The sequence below is a fragment of the Molothrus aeneus genome, chromosome 17 (genome assembly GCF_037042795.1).
Source record: "Molothrus aeneus isolate 106 chromosome 17, BPBGC_Maene_1.0, whole genome shotgun sequence".
Classification (NCBI taxonomy): Eukaryota; Metazoa; Chordata; class Aves; order Passeriformes; family Icteridae; genus Molothrus; species Molothrus aeneus.
Genome location: NC_089662.1, coordinates 9,505,458 through 9,523,089, shown reverse-complemented (window position 1 = coordinate 9,523,089; position 17,632 = coordinate 9,505,458). Strand labels below are relative to the sequence as shown.

General features: G+C 48.4%; 1 protein-coding gene across 3 annotated transcripts in view; it reads right to left on the bottom strand.

Annotated features, from left to right (window-relative positions):
* The window catches only part of NKAIN4 (sodium/potassium transporting ATPase interacting 4), a 50,809-nt gene extending 33,177 nt beyond the window's left edge, over positions 1 to 17,632 (bottom strand). The window contains exon 1 of one of the 3 annotated variants that reach the window (XR_010784653.1): positions 17,378 to 17,624. Coding sequence is in view for 2 of the 3 variants with exons in the window: in XM_066561443.1 (XP_066417540.1) it covers positions 17,378 to 17,431 (54 nt within the window). In the remaining variant the exon portion in view is untranslated. Of the gene's footprint in view, positions 1 to 17,377 lie in introns of all 3 variants that reach the window. The other 2 variants (XM_066561443.1, XM_066561442.1) reach the window with 2 other exon arrangements.

Sequence of the window (17,632 nt, the reverse complement as noted above, 5' to 3'; positions counted from 1 at the left end):
ACCCACAACCTTCTCAGCAGGGTGGTCAGCAAGACAGTGAATTAACTGAGGTTCTGAATGGTGCTCAGAATCCAGCTCCTGGGAGAAAGAAAAGACTGCTTCCTAAGAGGAATGCTTCAGGAAAATGATTGCTCTGGATTGCCTGAACTTCTCCCAAAGCAGGGTCAGTCACATGCCTGATGAGGCTTGTGCTCTGCACCCCTCACAGCCTCTGGCCTGTCTGGTTTTCTGGATCCCAGGGGTGCAGGCAGCAGTGGGTGTGGGAGCTGCTGCTCCCTGTATCTCCTGTATCACCTCAGCCTCTGCTGTGATTGCTGATTGCTGAGAGCAGCAATCAGGCTAAATTCATAACCAGGTGCCTTTGTGACCCAGGCAGAAAAGCACTCTGACAGGAATGACAAACTTGTTTTATTTGCAACCCACGCCAACACTCCACCATAAGTTGCCCAAACATTATTGGATTAATCTGTTGTGCCCACAATGTTGTCCCCTAAGCCCCTCCAGTGTTCTTCTCCTCCCTCAGTCTCATGGCTCAGCTTTGAGTCTCCAGCTTTGGGACAGAGACAGGAGGGACTGGGGTGGAGAGATGTGACTGCATTTGCAACTGGCATAAACCCAGGGAGTTTCTTCAACAAGTGCCTGACATTTTTATCACTCAGATGCTCAGGCTCCACACTCCTGGCTTTCCCTCACCTGTGGAAAACTTGCTATCTTATCCCACCTCATGCTGCTAATCCTGGGCAAACATCCTGTCTGCTCCCCTGAACAGCATCCTGGTGTGGCTGACAGCTTCAGCTCTGGGGAAAACCTCTCCCACCAGGAGCACAAATTTCCCTGTTGCATGAAATAATATATATTAAATGTGTGCCATTAACTCAGCAGCCATTTCCCTCTGGAGATCTGCTAGCATCTAAACACTCCAAAGGCTGTGAGCAGTGCTGGAGATCAGCAGGAATTTAATTTTCTAATAGAGAGATTTATTTCCTACCAACAGGGCTTTATATTGTGTGATCCCTGCCTCTGCTCAGCCATGAAGGCTATCTGAAGTTTGGGCTTGTTCCCACAAAAGGGATGCAGGGAAAAAAGTGAAAATACTTGAAAATTAGCCAAGGGCTTGTTGTGTTTAGGGAATATAACCTATATCCTTTTGACCTGCTATGCTAGGCATCATCTGCTTAGCTAACAGGGAAGGGAAACCATTGACAGGGCTGGCACAGAAGGCACAAGGCTGCCCTGAAGCACTGCTTGGGCCAGCACTGCCCAGCCCTCTGGAGCCTCCTGGGTGTGGGAGCAGCAGAGTGCAAAGAGCCCAGAGATCCCATGAACTCTCAAGTGTCCTAGAAAGACTTTAAATTATTCAGGGATCTGACCAAAAGTCTCAGTGTGTATAAAGCCCATGAGACACCAGCTGGACTCACCCAGTTTAGAAAAAAAATCTGTCTCTCTCTGCTATTTTTTAGGCACTTACTGCAAACTGCAATTTTATTTCACTGCTGTTTACCCCAAAGCAGAATTGTGGCTGTAAATACACCACTGGCAGCTTCCCCAGGAGAGCAGTAACTCTTGCTTCAGGCTCAAAAAGCCAAGCTCAGTTTTCCTTCTGTCCTGTCCACACACAGCCTAAAGACTCACTGTGACCAAGTGACACTGAGACCACCGCCTGCTTTTGGCTTTACGAACAGAAATGTTCTAATTCAGTCTAATTCATGGCTGGCACCTGCAGCACCTCCTCTTCAGGAAAGGTCAGCTGTGGCCTGAGTGACAAAAAGGCAAAACACCTGCAGAAAGCCACCTGAAGTCCTTTTTTCTCACCCAGCAGGAGACGAGGGTGAGAGCTTTTTGGTGGCCATGGAGCACAGCCAGCAAAGCCCCACTCTCTGCACAGGTCTGTGTCACAGCAGCCCTCAGGATGCTCCCAGCACATGGGGAAAATGGTGCCTGTGCTGCTGGATCCCTTCTGTAGGAACCCTTGTGAGCCCCAGGTCCCTGCTCTGTCCCCTCCCTGCACCCCCAGCTCCCACCCTGCTCTGGCCAGCTCAGCTCCCCCAGCTCCTTCCTGCACATGGCACTGGGAGCCCCAGCAGCTGATCCCCTTAATTAGGTCACAAATGGATCACGTGTAAAACACTTGCACCAGCCAGATCTTCTGGAGGAAAAACACGCAAACCCTGCAACTGGGGTGAAAGCTCGGCAGAGGAAAGATGCCAAAGCTGAAATAACTCTTCAAAACTTTCTCTGGAGGAGCCTTGCTTCAGTTTCTGCTCAACAGCTGGGCCCTGCTCCCTGACACTGGAGCTAAGTGGTAGCTTTGCTTTAATTTCCTCTTGCTTCTGCTGCAATGCCAGATTGCTTGGATATTCGTAAACAGAAGGAATTTAATGAAAATTATAATTAGAGCCCTGCGGTGCTCTTGCAGGTAGCCTTTACACTGGGCTGCCTATTTACATTACAAATCAGGCTGGTGTCACTGCAGAGTCTACAGCAAGAGAGGAGAATTCATTAAAAGGGAAGCAAAGGGTGGGTGAGAAACAGGGGAGAGAGAGAAAATGATATTGTTATTATTAATAATCTAGGAAATTGGGATCTGCCACCCTCTTGCTGCAGCTTTGCTCCTCGAAGGAAAGCTCATCCTAATCAGCCTGAAGCAGGAGGGGACACAGCCCAGTCACCCAGAGACTTCCATGGCAATTACTGTACAAATGGAGCCTTTCTTCACAGAGCAAGGCTTTCTCACCTCACCATGACACAGAGAAGTGCTCTTAGCACCTAGCTGTCAATTTGGGGGTGTTAGGAAGAGACAGCATGAAGCCAAAGGGATGCAATTCCCATTATTTTGCAGCTTTCCCTTTCCACCTACCAGCAGCTCCTGATGCCTTTTGCCCCCTGTAATGCCATGGGCAGCAGCTCCTGCTCCTGCTCCTACCACCAAAGCCCTCCAGCACAGCTGGGGACTCTCTGTCTTCCCATCTATGCAGTGAAATTAGGAATAACAACCTCATTTTGCACAGAGGATTGCTGAAGACTTGCAAAAAAGGTTCTGTAACATTCCACACCAATCATTCTGCCTCAGCACCTTCACTGCCATTGTGGTTTTTGGGACACCTACCTGCCCGTGGTGGCAAAAAGAGGTGGCATTTTAAGTTGGGAACTTCCCATAATGACGGCAGTACCAACCCTAATACCTCACCTTTCCCTTCACTGTCACATTCTCAGCACAGAGAGGTGAACTCCCCCTGTTCCCATGCCTGTATCCCCCAGATGAGAAGCTGGAGGTATTTGAGGAGTTGGGCTGCAAACAGGCCAAGTGGTTTGTTTGCATTTCATCCACACTATCATCATATAAAGTGACCCATAATGTGACAGCTGGGTTTTAATCATCACCAGTAACACTGATGTTTGTGCTTTGCCCCAAAAAAAAAACCCCAACCAAAACACAAAAATGTGTTTATATCAGTTCAAAAAAATGACAAAATGAAAAATGATAGTTGAAAAAACATGTAGCCATTTTTTCAGCTGAGAAATAGATATCAGTGAAGAAATACTGACCAACTCTCCCCTAATGAATGTACCAGCAAATTTCCAGGCCTGTCATCAGAGCATGAAATAAAAAAAGAACTGGGAAGAAAATAGTATTTTGGACAAGAAAAACATTTAGCATTTCAGCTTCTGGTTCCAGTAAAATGCTTCTGACAGGAAGAGTTTTAAATTGGAACAAACAGGAAAACAACGATTTTGTTCAAAACAGGGACTGTCAGAGGCTTTCGGGGTATTGCAGGAATTTTCCAATAACCACAATCCCCACAAAGAACTTCCCTCTAAGAAGTGGATAGAAAATGAATCAATCACAATTGATTCTCATCATCTGATTGCTTCTCTGGAAGAAAATCAGTCCTACTTAAGCAATTGATTCGTTACCTTAGCAATTACAGGTAAAAACCCTGGCTTTCCTTGCCTCCTTCAAGGCATGCCAACTAGGGATATTCCAGTTTCCGAGCCATTTCAGGAGGCAGAGCCAATTTTATGTGATCAGAGATGAGTTCTGAGCTGTCCCCAGCACCCTCAGAGTGGTCCCTCAGAGGTGAGGAAGGCTGGGCTTCCTCCTCAGCTGCACCTCCCCACGAGCAGTGCAGGCTGCAGAGCAGAACCCCAGCTCCATTTTCCTCTAATAAAGGCAAGAAAACAGAGACACACAAAGTGCTCAAATAGATTAAACAAGTAAATATCTAAAGAGGGAGCTGGCAAAAAGTTTAGGCACGATTTGAGGCTGAAGATGTGCCTCCCTCTTTCATGGGTGATGGAGCAGTTTGGGAACTGCAATCTGCTCTGGGCAGTCATGGGAGGGTGAGAGCACAAGCTCTGCTGCAAAACATAGTCTGAGTGCTGGGAATCAGGGCTCCAGGGTGGATTTTCTGGGATTCACAGCATGAGAGTGGCTGTGGGGGGAAGTCACTGTGGTTTTCTCATGCCCACTGTCCCCTGCACCGCTGGGTTTCCTGCTAGACTTGAGAGGAGCTCAGCAAAACCAAAGATTCTCATCAGGGATTCATCAGCAATACAGAATCATGCTGAAAACCCACTAAGGTTTACCAAATTCTCCCACTGGCACTGACAGCATTGACCACCTCACTTCTGGTGCTGCATGCCCTTTGTTTTCCCCCTCAGCCCAAGTGGGTGATGAAATGAGAGCCGTGACGTTCACTTTGATGGAAGCGAGCTGCTGGCTCTCCAACAGGGTAAATAGGGATTCAGTGCCTTTTAAAAAGCATTATTTTTAAAGGAAAGCCCTTTTGAGTGAGGGCTAGAATGGGGTTATTTTCCACATGACCAAGCACCAAAAGCAAAGCAGCAGCCCAGTCCATGCTCTTATCACCCTCCCTGAGTCACCCACTGGATAGATTTGTCACAAGGTGAAATAAGAGCAAGTCCTCAATTTATTATCATTTTTTACTTGTCCTCCTTAATGCAGTTCCTGCCAGGATGAGTTTGCTGTGGGAAAGTGGAATGAAACCAGGCCTTTCAGTTTGCTGCTAAATGGGACTGGGGGGAGGAGGCTTCCAGGGGGGAGGGAAACTTCCTCATTAGAAGGGGAAAATGTGCAACGCAGAGTTTTCATCAGATGCTGCCCAGCCTCCCAATTAGGGTGGTTGGTACAAACAGTGGTGTTATTATATGTAACTGTTTATCCGGTGTCACTCAGCCATTGTTTATTTTATGAGCATAATTTATCTCCTCCGTTGTGCTACCCAATTTGTTTGCATTTTCAGTCCACTCGAGTGTCTCTCTTTCATTGTACACATCTTTTGGCCTCCCACCAACCAACTCTCCAAGTTTCCAGGAGTGTCACACAATGGCCAGGCCCCTCCTGTGCTTCATTTTTCGCATGACATTTTTGTCCCCTTATTTCTGCGCTGCCCCTGCCCCTCCCCTGCTGCAGACTCACAGCTCCTCAATGGCTCATGATTTATTCAACAGCAAAGCTGAATTTCCCTTTTCCTTCTCTTTCTCCACTTTCCCCTCCTTTTGGAAACAGAGGCTGGTCAATAGATGCCACTCTGGCAGCTCTGGAGAACAAAGTTCACTTGCAGCAAATCTTTGTGATGGTGTCTCCATAGGGCAAGAGTTTGGTGACCCTGTGAGGGCTGAGTCCCAACCAGCAGCTCACCCATGGGGCCCCCACAGACTCTTGTGTCTCCTTCACCCATGGAAAGGGACAAAGACTTGTCCTCTATTGGTTTGTGACACCGATGCTTCACCCACACCTCTGCTTGGAGGTGTGAGATGATTCCTCATCCAATGGCATCCTTGGTTTGCTCCTACTCTAAACTTCCTGAATTCCCCCCCCCCCCCCCCCCCCCAAGTCCTCTGATCTTCTTCTTTGTGGGTCTGACTGCAAGGATTAGCTAAAATAGAAAAGTGCTAATCCCCATTATGGAAATACAAATCCTTGCTGCTACATTAAGTAATTTCAAGGAGGTTTAATCTGGCAGGACTCAGAGGTAACTCCAGATAGTGACAGCAACACCTGGGCATCGCCTCTTCTTCCAGCCTGGTGACACTGCAGCAGGAAGATGCAGCATTTTCCTCCTCACTGTAGCAGAACCCAATTTCTGATGGGTTCTGATGAGGTCTCAGCCCTGGTCTGTAGCTGAACCTGGGATTTACTGTTTCATCCCCCCTGAGTGTGCCAGGATTGGGATTCTGGGATTTCTGACAGAAAATCTGGACAGTGTCTCAGCACCAAACCCTGGAGCTCCATCTGAAATGCCCTTTGTTTAGAGATTAGTGGCCAAAACTGGGAGTGAGGAACTTTACATGGCCAAGAGAGGCTTCATGAGGAAAAAAAGTTTGCAGCCATGAAAACTGGGCTGCAACTCATGGAAGGAAAGCATCCTACAGGACACTGCCCTGCCACCTCCTGTCACTGTGAGCTGCTCCAGAAATTCATCGTACTCGAAATGATTCACTCAAGTATCCATTCAGTCTCAGTTCATGGATTGCAGAGCCTTTATTGCACACCCATATATTTAGCACTGGGATAGTTCTCAGCAGCTCTAACAGCCCTGTCATCTAAGGAATAAAACAAAGAGCCATTATTCATCACAAGGGAGACACAGCCTTTATTGTCTGAAGCCATGGCAGAGTTTTTCTATCACCCTATCTATTCTTTCTCACTGTCACACAATTCAGCTTTAAACTGTCTCAGTGGCAGCCCTGGAGGCCCAAATGTTTTGCAGCTTCTCCCAGTGAAGTGCCCAGATAATGCTGTGTTGGACTGACCACAGGACTGACCCCGAGCTTGCAGAAGCAAGAGGGGGAACCTTTCCAGAAAAGCTTGAGGTGGACATTCATCTCTGCTAGGTCAGGAGTAAAAGCCAGGCAGGGTTATTTACAGACATGGGGAAGCACAGCTACAAGGAGAGATGGATGGATGTGAATTTTGGGCACCGATTACACCCAGAAGATCTGGGTTTGGCCCTGGCTGATGGCAGAGCTGTGCTGGCTGTAGGACACACCAAGCTGTGCACATCACCTGTCCCAGCCTCCCTGCAGCCCTCCCAAACAGCCTCAGGGTTTCCTTGCTGGATCTGTGTCCAGCATGCAGCTGGAGGAGCCAGCCTGGTTCCCTGGATCTGGATATGTGGGGATTAATGCCTTGGGACCTAAGCACGAGCCACCCTCCATCCTGCTCAGCATCTGCCTGACTTGCTCTGTGCCTCTGGGAAAAGCAGGCCAGATTTGGGGCCACAAGACCCCCTCAGGCCAGATTTGGGGCCACAAGAACCCCTCAGTGGTGCAGAGGAGCCTATTAAATGCAAACAAAGCAGCACCATTCAAAGAACCAACTACATCGTGGTCTCCTCAGGCTTCAGGAGCATTTGAGGCTGTGCCTGTGTCAGCACAAGGCAGGACAAGGAGTAGAACCCTCTGAGAAGGTGCTCTGTGGGGGCTCTCACCAGCTGTTTGCAGGAAGGCAAATTCAGCCTTCCCCTGGATGTCTCTGCTCAAAATAATGAGATGGGAAACTTGGAGACCCACAATCCTAAAAAGCGTCAGACATTTGAAGAAAAAAAATAGCACTTTCCCAGCTTTTTAAGTTGTTCTAAGGTTGGCAACCACATCTCCAAGCATCCAAGCTCACTTTTCTCCACATGCTCAGACAGCAAAGGGCACAAAACAGCCTGTGAACTCCCATCACACTTCTCCCAGCACCCGCTCTGCTCCCTGCTGAACAGCCAGCAATCTCCCAGGCTAATTAGCCAAACGGTATTCTGCACATATTTAGCATTTCTGAGTAATTAGGATAATCAGATTTCTCCCCTAATTCTGTACATCCACAATATAAGCAGGTGTGTTGCCTTTCCCACAATGATGCCACAGAAGAGTGTTGTCTGCCAGAGCCAGGGGTGCCAGCAGCCTGGCAGAGCCCATCCCCATCTCCCACATGGTAACAGATCACCAGCAGCCATGGGGAATTGGGAATTGGGAACTGGCTTTGTGTTGGCCGAGCAACCAGTAGTTCAGATACTCATGCAAGTTATCTAAATACACAGTCCTCAGATCTGGCCAGAGATCCAGTGTTCCCTGCACCATCCTCAGGGATTGGCTGCGGGAGGTGTTTTGTGCTGCAGCAGAACAGCAGGTGCTTGGCCCAGAACCTCTGAGGGGTTTTGGGTTCTGGGCAGGTTCTGGGAGTCTGCCCAACACTCAGGTCTTGGTCATTCTCCACAAGGTTCATCAGCCCATGGGCCTGGTCCTTATCTCTGTGAACCTGTGAGCTGGCAACCACTTATCTGTGTCTGTGCCACTTCCAAGGTCTCCTGGAATGAATGACCTTAAATGAAGGTCCAAGACAGCCAGGCCAGGCCAGCCCTTTTTTGTCCTGCTGAGGTGGGTCTTTGATTCAAGAGGAGATTTTCTTCTAGCCAGCTTCACTCAGTAATCCCTTCTCAGGGAAGCAGAAAAATTTTGGTTTTTTTTTTAAGTGCCCATGAATATATCCTGGTTCAAGGAGCATTCAGATGTGGTGCTTCCATCAAAGTGGGAGTTCTTAAAGGAGTATCAGTGATCCAGCATCTCTCAAAGAAGGAAAGGTTGCTCCCAAGCCCCACAGCATGGAGGTACACTCCCCCAAGTATCTGGATCATGGCAGTAATATTAAGCAAAGACCCTGCCACATTCCCTCCACAAAACCACCATCCATCTGCTGAGCTTCAGGTAGGGAAGAAGTTTGCTTGGAGACCATAGAGTAGAACCCAGTGTACTCTCAACTCAAAGAAGTTTCTAACATGCAGGACAATGCTCTTGTTGTAGTACTTTACAATAACATCCAAACTTCCTAAATATGAACAAACCTGAGTAAGGCCAGGACTTAAGACTCCTCCTGATGTCCAAGAAGGTCAACCATGCTGGTACTGAGATTGAGCTCTGGTTACTACAGAGGCAATGTTCAGGTGGAGCTGAAGATAGACAGTGACAAACTGTTAATTGTGGGGAGCCTGTTTATCCATGATGGATGAACACAGCACTCAGAGCACGCCATGCAAGGCTACACTCAATATTTTATAAGTTGTGTGTGGGTAATAAAATGCTCCATCCCCTTCTTTAGTGTCCTCTATCTCACCTTCCTGTTCAGATGCAATGGTGCTCACAGATGAACCATCCCCAGGGAACAGCATTTAGAAAATATAAATCAGCACCAAATACTTTAATGGGTCCAAGGCTGTTGTGAGGTCACCACAGGCACAAGACAGGTCCCTGGTCCCCTGAGAGGCGTCACAGGAGGCATCTTCCCAGGTTTTGTATATTTGTTGTAGCTGTGTATTTATCTGAGCACCTGAATCCATTTTTTGTAAGGTTTTAGGACTTCAGGAGAAATGGAACTGAACTATCCCCAGTACTGTTCAATTCTTGTTCTTTTCCTCTTAGCCCAGGTGACCAGCTGGCCAAGTGCTCACCAAGGAAGCACAGAGTGTGTCCTGTATCATTCTGACCTCAGATAAGTGATGTCCCAGGGCACAGGGGTGGCACAATGACAGAGCACAGCACATCCAGCCCTCCCACCCCAGCCCTGGGCACAGGGATGGCTCTGCTGCTGAAACAGGAGCAACCTGTGCTCCCACACCCCTGAACATCAGGGCTGGGCACATCTGTGTGCTTGCTCCACTGGTTCAAAAGAACACCATGAGGATCCTGGTTTTCTTGAGTTTTGAGCATTGGACTGAAAAAATGGAAGGTAAAAAAAAAAAAAAAAGGCAAGAGGGAAGAAAGCAGATATTTTGCTGGCCAGAGAGAGCCTGGGGAGCAGGTGGGAAGCTGCCTGCAGGGCTGGCCAGGAGCTGAGAGGTGGCAAAGGAAGCTGGCACAGCAAGTCCTGACGTCTGCCTGCCTCGAGCAGGTGATGAAGACAAGCTGCTGCCTCAATTCCCACAGTATATTTTCATTAGGCCCAGGCAGATGGCAGCTGAGGTCACCGCTTCCACACCATCATCCTTTCAGCCCAAAGGTGTCAGGGAATCTGACATCTCAATTACTAAACCTGGAATCACCCAAGCAGCACCTGATGGATGATGGGGGAGAGGGGATCAGAAAAGCTGCGCTCCTGATTTCCATGAATTCTCACCTTTGAGAGAAAATCTGGGACGTGCACTTCCCTGATAAACAACATATTTGTGTCTAGTGCTCTGACACCAAAGCAGCTGTGCTAAGAACGAGCCACAGACACCAGGAAAATGGCAATTAAGCCCTTGTGGAAAAGAGACCAAAAAGCACCCCTTGGAAAAGACATTTGATGTTAATGAGCTACAGCAAAGTCAAGGGAGGAGATATTGATCTTGCCCCAGCAGAGATCTGCTGCTTGCTCCTCCACAGTCTGTGAAGCCTCAGAACACAGAGCAAAATAAAACTTCTGTTCTTCACAAGGACTCTCAGATGTGGGGCCAGGGCTTGGCTAAGGCAGGAGGAGCCAGAGCAACACCACCATTGACTTTTCTGTGCTCAAGGTGAGACACAGTTCTGACACACTGGTGAGAAGCAGCAACTCTGCTGAAGCATCATCTCAGAGATTTCTGCCAAACACTTCACTCATTTCAGTTCTTCTCCTCCCTATTATTACCACCTACTCTCCTATTATTACTTTACTACTACTGATTCTCGACTTTTTACTCTTGTTAATCCATACTTTTGTAATCCCTACTATTATCCCTGGCAAGAAGGTGAAATGAGATTCTGACTCTTACCAAAGATCAATAAGCGAACGAAGCAGAAGTTGTTTATTCTTAGTCTGAAATCTCATGAACTTTAAGGTAATATTATGACTCTGGAATGATTACAAAATATCTCAGATTCCAATTTCCACAGGGCGTTTATTCATTGAGTTTCCTTCTGCAACAAAAATACCCCAAACCACTGTGAGCAGATGAGCCACTGCAGCAAAGCACCACCCTGAGCAACACCCAAACCTGTGCTTTCCCCTTGAGGATTTTTCTCCTTAAATCCCACCATGAGCTGGGTTTGGGGGAGACATGATGATGTCAGAGATATTTGAGAGTGAAAACATCCAGGGTGCACAACCCCAACGAAAAATAAGCAACAACAAACCAACTTCTTTTTGGGGGAGAATTTTCAGCTGTTTTCAGAAGTGTTTTCAAGTTTCTGTAAAAGTTCAAAATATTTGGGGTTTGGCACAATGAACACCCCCATCATTTTCAGCAAACATTGCTAAATGCCAGGGTATTTTCTTCCTTTTTTGTCCACAAATGTCATTTTTTTCCCTCCTTGTGTTCTTTAGACAGGGAAGGGGTGAAGAATGGGCTGCTTTTGAGACAAAAGTTTCCACTTGGTTAAAAACTCTCCTTCTACCAAACTGAAACACAGAGACACAACCTGTGCAGTTGGCTGTGCTCATCACATGTACTGTAGGAGGAATGGGGACAAAGGGAACATTAAATCACAAATTATCCCTGGTTTTGGGGGGTGTTTTCACCAGAAAGAAAGGTTCAGTTCTACTGACCTCAGACCCAAGGTTTTGTTAATGGGAAAGGCAATGCTACAGCTGGGGCACTTGCTGCTCACTGGATAATATGCATTTTCTTAAGTGCTCAAAAAGCAATGGGCTAGTCCAGGGTTTTCCTGGAGGAAAAGAGATCACAATCTGGCCTTTGTTATCCAGTTTGTTCTCCAAGAGTTCATACTTGAGGGCCCCTGGAGCAGATTCTTGGAAGAGCTCCACTTTGCACCCCAGCCAAAATGATCTGAGTTTCCATATATTATTAGCACACAATGGAGCAACGTCAGCTCCCTTAACCCCACACCAGCCAGAGGGAGAGGGTCCCCATCAGGGAAAACCAGATCCTTCTCTTCTTCTGCTGAGAGGAAAAGGGGAAGCCAAAGGAGCAGAGAGTGACCAGGAAAAATCAGAGTGGTCAACGAAGTCACTGTGTCAGCCGAAATAAAACCCCAGTTCTCCAAGGAGAGTTGACTTCAACACCACCCTGCCCTCAGCCGCTTTTTTGGCTTGGCTTTGGCCAAATTTCATGGCTGGTCTGAGTGGGTTTGGTTAGAGGACACAGTTCCTGTGAGTCATCTGCAATCTCCAGCACCACCATAGGAAAGGAGGATGTGGGGAGCCAGGAGACCTGGGCACGTCGGAAACACAGACCCCAAACTGCTCCTCCCTTGTTCTTCCCTTGGGCTGCAGTGTACTGACTCCAGCTGCTCAGGAAAAACAGAGGAAAAAAGAGAAATCTCATGCAAAAATTCAACTTTTTGTAAGGAAAGCTCCACCACTCCAAAATTAAAAATGTTTGCCAGCACAGCAAACATTTGCCAGCACATTTTTGACTTTTTGCCAAAATATTCCGGCCAAAACTTGGGAGAAAAAGTCAGGATTGTCTATGGAAAGCAGATACTTCTCATGAAAATATTCATTTAGTCAAATCCCCAGGTTTCTACTGAAAGTCAGCTTCAGTGGAAAATGCTGACGAGCTCTATTATTGGCACAGCTTTAATTTTCCTTTGTCTGGAACAGACACGGAGAAGACAGCATCTGTCAAACGCAGTCTTTAGCCTTACGTTATTATTTAGCCTGGAATATTGTTCAAGGACTTCAGGATAGGCTTGAGCTATCACAGAGCTGGGTGCTGTGCACATCCACCAAAGATGGCCCTTTCCCTGGAGGATTTAGGATTTAAGCACAAGCCATGGAGAAGATAAGCAGCTGGGGAGAGCACAAGGTAATTTTGGAGGGGTCCTGAGCAGCGTGATGAGCCAAGGGATGCTGTGCTTCCCCTTGCACCTGCTCTTCCCCCCAAGGCTTTGTGCTCAGCCACATGGCAGCTGTGCAGGCTCACAGCTCCCTCAGGGCAGCCTGACTCTGCCCTGGCTCCAGAGGCAGCTGCAGAGGAGGGGAGAGACAAGTCCTGCTCTCCTCTCCCAACCTCCAGCCCAAATGATCCCCGGGGTGGAGAGGAGAAAGAAAGACAAACAAGTAATTTCTACAGCCCCCAGACACTGCAATCCTGTCTCCTCCTCGCCCTGGAGAGGGACATGCTGTGCCACCCTCCCCTCTGCAGCCCAGTGTGCTGAGGGATCGAGTCAGACAATCAGGATCCCAGAATCCAGATTTGGGCTGGAAGGGACCTTAGATCATCTCATCCCCACCCCTGCCAGAGCAGGGACACCTTCCACTAGCCCAGGCTGTTCCAAGCTCCATCCAACCTGGCCTTGAACAGGTCCAGGGATGAGGCAGCCACAGCTTCTCAGGGGCTCAGATTAGATTGAATTTCTTCCCAAAATTCAATCTAAACCTACTCTCTTTCAATTTAATGCTATTCCCCCTTGTCCTATCATCACAGGCCCTTGTAAAGAATCCCTCTATTCCCACTATTTTAACTCACACTTCATTTGTGCCCAGATCTGGACTTTCCAGGGCATCCCACTGCCAGTCTGTGACACTCCCCTTCTGCCCTCACTCCTCACATGCCCTGCATCATTTTATGCTTCAATCGAACCAACACCAACACTTCAAGAGAGTAGGTAGAGAAGGATCTGTGCTGGTTTCAAACAGCTTCTAGAATTGGTCACCCTATTCTGTAAGAGATTAAGAGATTAAAAAGGAATCACTAAGAAAGGAGCGAGGCAGAAAAAGTGCATGAGGAAATAAATAAATAAATAAATAAATAAATGTCTATAGTTACTTTTGGTTAGTCCCGATGTGCAGTCCCGTCCCAGGGCGCCTTGCTCTGTGCTCATTTGAAGTATTAGTCACTTTTTCCATTAGAAGCTGTTATTCTAGGGGGATTTATAATGTATCTGTAAAATTGTCTCCAGGCTTTGCTTGGCATCTGAGCTCTCAATCCACGGACAGAATGTAAAGAAACTACAGTTGTTTGATTTATAGGGACAGGGCACGGGGAGCCAGGGAATTTTTCCATGCTCAGTGGAAATAAATTCACATAGTGCCTCCGGTGCACAGGCACTTACTGCTCCAGAAAATTCACCAGTTGGGTGCAATCTCACACTGGCCGAGAGGAAAGCCACAAATCAATGATTATTTGGTATCTCCCTGCCTCAGACCCAGCCCTGGTCTGTGGCTCCCCACCAGGACCCACCCAGCCCCTGGTGGGTGTGACAGCCTCATTCCACTCGGGTTCGGAAATCCTGCCCTTGGCAAACCCTTTCCAATTCTAATTCCTACATGGGGCATTTCTTAACCCACTACGCAGGCTCCCTGACAGAGAACCTCATGATTTTTTCCTAGGGAGGCCTATGGCTCATTTAAACTTTGCTCTTGTTTCTTAATAAGCATCTGCCCAAAGGTTGGGAAGGATGAGGAAGGGCTAGTGATTTGCTGCAGGTGACAACAGCTCCTGGATGACAGAGGTGTTTGGGCAAAGTGAGAATAGGGAGGGGGCAACCCCTTTGGGAATCACAAACCCTGGAAAAACACCCCAACATTTTGCTGATGGTCCTCCTCCATGCCATCCATGGGTGAGGAGAAGCTGTTTTGCAGAGTAGCCCTGACCTGGGCCAACTTTCACCCAAACTGCTGCTGGAGGTAGGGCTGGACTGGGAAAAAGGGAAGGATTAGGGACAGGGATGCACACCAGGGCAGAGGGAGGGAGAGCCAGAACCTTCTTGCAGCTTCCCTGCAGCACCGCTCAGCCAAGCACCGAGCCTAACGTGGACGCTTCAAGGAAACAATAATCTAAAATTGGAGCACGGCAAATTATTTATTCAAACTACAGCCTTCCCTCCCCCCTTGATTAGCAAACCGCTGGGGAGTCAGCCCTGATTTTCTTCAGACAGATGCAAACGCTCTCCTCCTCTCCCCGTGCCACGAGGCTCAGCCCGTGGGGGGCTGAGGAGCTCGTTGGTATTCGCATTGTGTAGCAGCTCCTTCAATTCACACGTTGTTCTGCTCTCCGGCTGGAGCACAAACTTTTTCTTTGGGAGCACACACTGCAAATGATGAATTTGTTTGTTTTCTGCCTTTTTTCTTTTTTTTTTTTTTTTTCTCCCCGGGGAAACATTTAGACTGCAGTGTGCAAACACTTCCCCGCACGCTCACTCAACTACTTGCACCTAATAATAAAACAATTTATATGAAGCATTCCAACTCAGAGTGCCTGAGTCGAGTTTTTTGGGGGGTTGTTCATGTTTCCCTTCATCATTTATATAAAAAGCCCTGTGAAGCTTTGGGGAACAGACACCAGAACATGTAACAGATCTCAGGGGTGTGCTGCAGAACTGAAGTGGGAGATCCCAGCACCGAAATCCTCTCCCCACTTAACTCAGAGGCAAAACGTCCACACAAGAGTCAGAATTTCACCCCTGGGACTCCAGCAGTGGGAGACCCAGAGCTTGGCAACAAACAGGGAAGGCTGTGAAGGGTTCAAAGTATCAAATGAAGCTGAGCAGAGCCATGAGATGAACAAAGGAAGTTCACGTCATTATAATTTATTGATGATCTTGGCCTGATTGCTTCAGTGTTTTGTCTTAGCAGAGCCCACCCTGGGCAGCAGCGAGCCCTGCACGTCACTTGGCCGTGCGGATGTGGAAGTGATGTGATGATTTACAGACAAAGTTTGCTCAATTAAATAAGAAAGTAAATAACAAAGCACCACGCTGGATCTCACCCTCACCCAAGCTCTTGCTGGGAGCTGGCCAGGATCTCCTGACCTCACCCCCCATCAGAGCACAGCTCCAGAAATTCCCTCACCATAGTTCACATTTTTCCAGCCCTACCAATTCACCCAGCAAGTGCCATGGGAAATCGCTACAGCTTGAGGCGTCCAAACTTGCTTAAGAATGAGCCAAACTGATTCTTTTCTTCAAGGAGGAGGGTCTTAAGGAAAATAAAATGCTGGGGGTTCTTTGTCCCCGTATCTTGGATACAAGAAAACTCCCACGCTTGTCAGAAATCAGAACAGCACCAGCAGTTCATGGCTTTTTCTTTTTCTCATTCCCTCCCTTTTTTTTTCCCCCAGTGTGTGAGTGTGTGCTTAGAGCAGGATGACACAGTGATGGGTTTAAGAGACAGTGAGTGCTGAGACACCAATTTCTAACGTAATACAGGGTGCAGCTTCTTTCTTGTGTCATCACGGGTGAAAAATCAAAAGAAATAATCCAGGAGACTAAACACACTCCCTAGCCATTCAACTCACTCATAAATATGCTGAGCAAGACGCTTCGTGCAAGAAAACCCCATCACTTCTATTCTGTATTTTGTTTAATGATGAGTCAAATCCTCTACACTCGTCTTCCAACTGTGCCAGTCTGGGTTCACAGGGGTGAATTCCCACCCTCTTTCCTTCCAATTTTAGGCTGATGGGTATCATTTCAAAACTAGCAGGTCCCCAGTTTTGCTCTCCCACCTTCAGTCCTGTGTCTGCTCCCTGACTCTTTGCAGGAAAAGAAACGTTGTCACAGCACCCAACTCCAAAACAAAGAGTTTTAGCTAAACTCACCCCTTGGCACCAGCAAACTATTCAAAAGAACTTCGCAGGAAGCCTGCCCTTTCCTGCGCGCTGCTAATGCTCCAAAATAAAGCAAATTCGGGACACGGCAATGAAATTAAACCCCTAGATGCTGTCATTTCCTTTTTAAGGCTGGAGGAGCCCTGGAGCCCATTAGCTATTGACAAGAAGGGGACCCTCCAGACCCAGGCTGGATGCGCAGACACTCAGGGAACAACCAGACCTTTGTTTATCATCTATGCAGATGTCAAAAGGACCAGGAACACGCACCTGCCAAGGACCGACCCGTGCCCACCGGGACCGCACTCTCTGCACACTGGGAAGTTTATTCCTACATAAATACATTCTTAATAATAGGCACATTCTATCTAAAACCTCCACTTCATCCCGAGGAGGTTTGAAATAATTCTTTCCGAGCCAGCACAAACCCCAGCGGGGCGGGAAGCGGACGACCAGGGTGGGATGCGGGTGGACCTCTCCATGAAAGAGGCTGAAGGTACCGGTGGGTTTGTGCACGTACCAAGTTTGGTTTGGTTTGCAACACCGCCACCGAGCCGCCGGGACTCCTATCAAAGAGTAATTTTCTTTTTTTTTTTTTCAGTTGTATTTTATAATACAACTGATACAATACAATACAATAAATTTTATTTTATTAATTGAAAATTACTTTTTCCCCCCCCTCTTTTTCTATTTTTGAGTTTTAAGCACGGGTAAATCCTCCCCAGCGTCCCCGGAGCGCAGCCCACATCGCTCCACCTCGCTGCTCCGAGCCGAAGTTGCGGAGGAGCTCAGCCCTGCCCGGGGCAGCGGGCACCGAGGCGCTTTTGTTCGCGGCCCCGTCCCGGCGAGCCGAACCCGCAGGTCCCCGCCGGCTCCCCCCGACGCCGAGCGCCTGCACTCACCAGCTGCAAAGTGCAGAGGAAGATGAGGGTGCAGCGGCCGGTGCAGCATCCCATGGTCCCCGAGCAGCGGGGGCAGCGCAGGGGCAGCCCGGTGGCCGCGGCCCCGCCGCCGCCCTGGGGCTCCGCTCCGTTCCGCGGGCGCGGAGGTCGCTCGGTGTCGCTCGCTCGGTGCCGGCTGCCGGAGCCCCTCCGGGAGCCGGGGAGGAGGCGAGCGGGGCCACAGCTTAAAAGGGCAACGCTCCGGCGGCGCTGCCG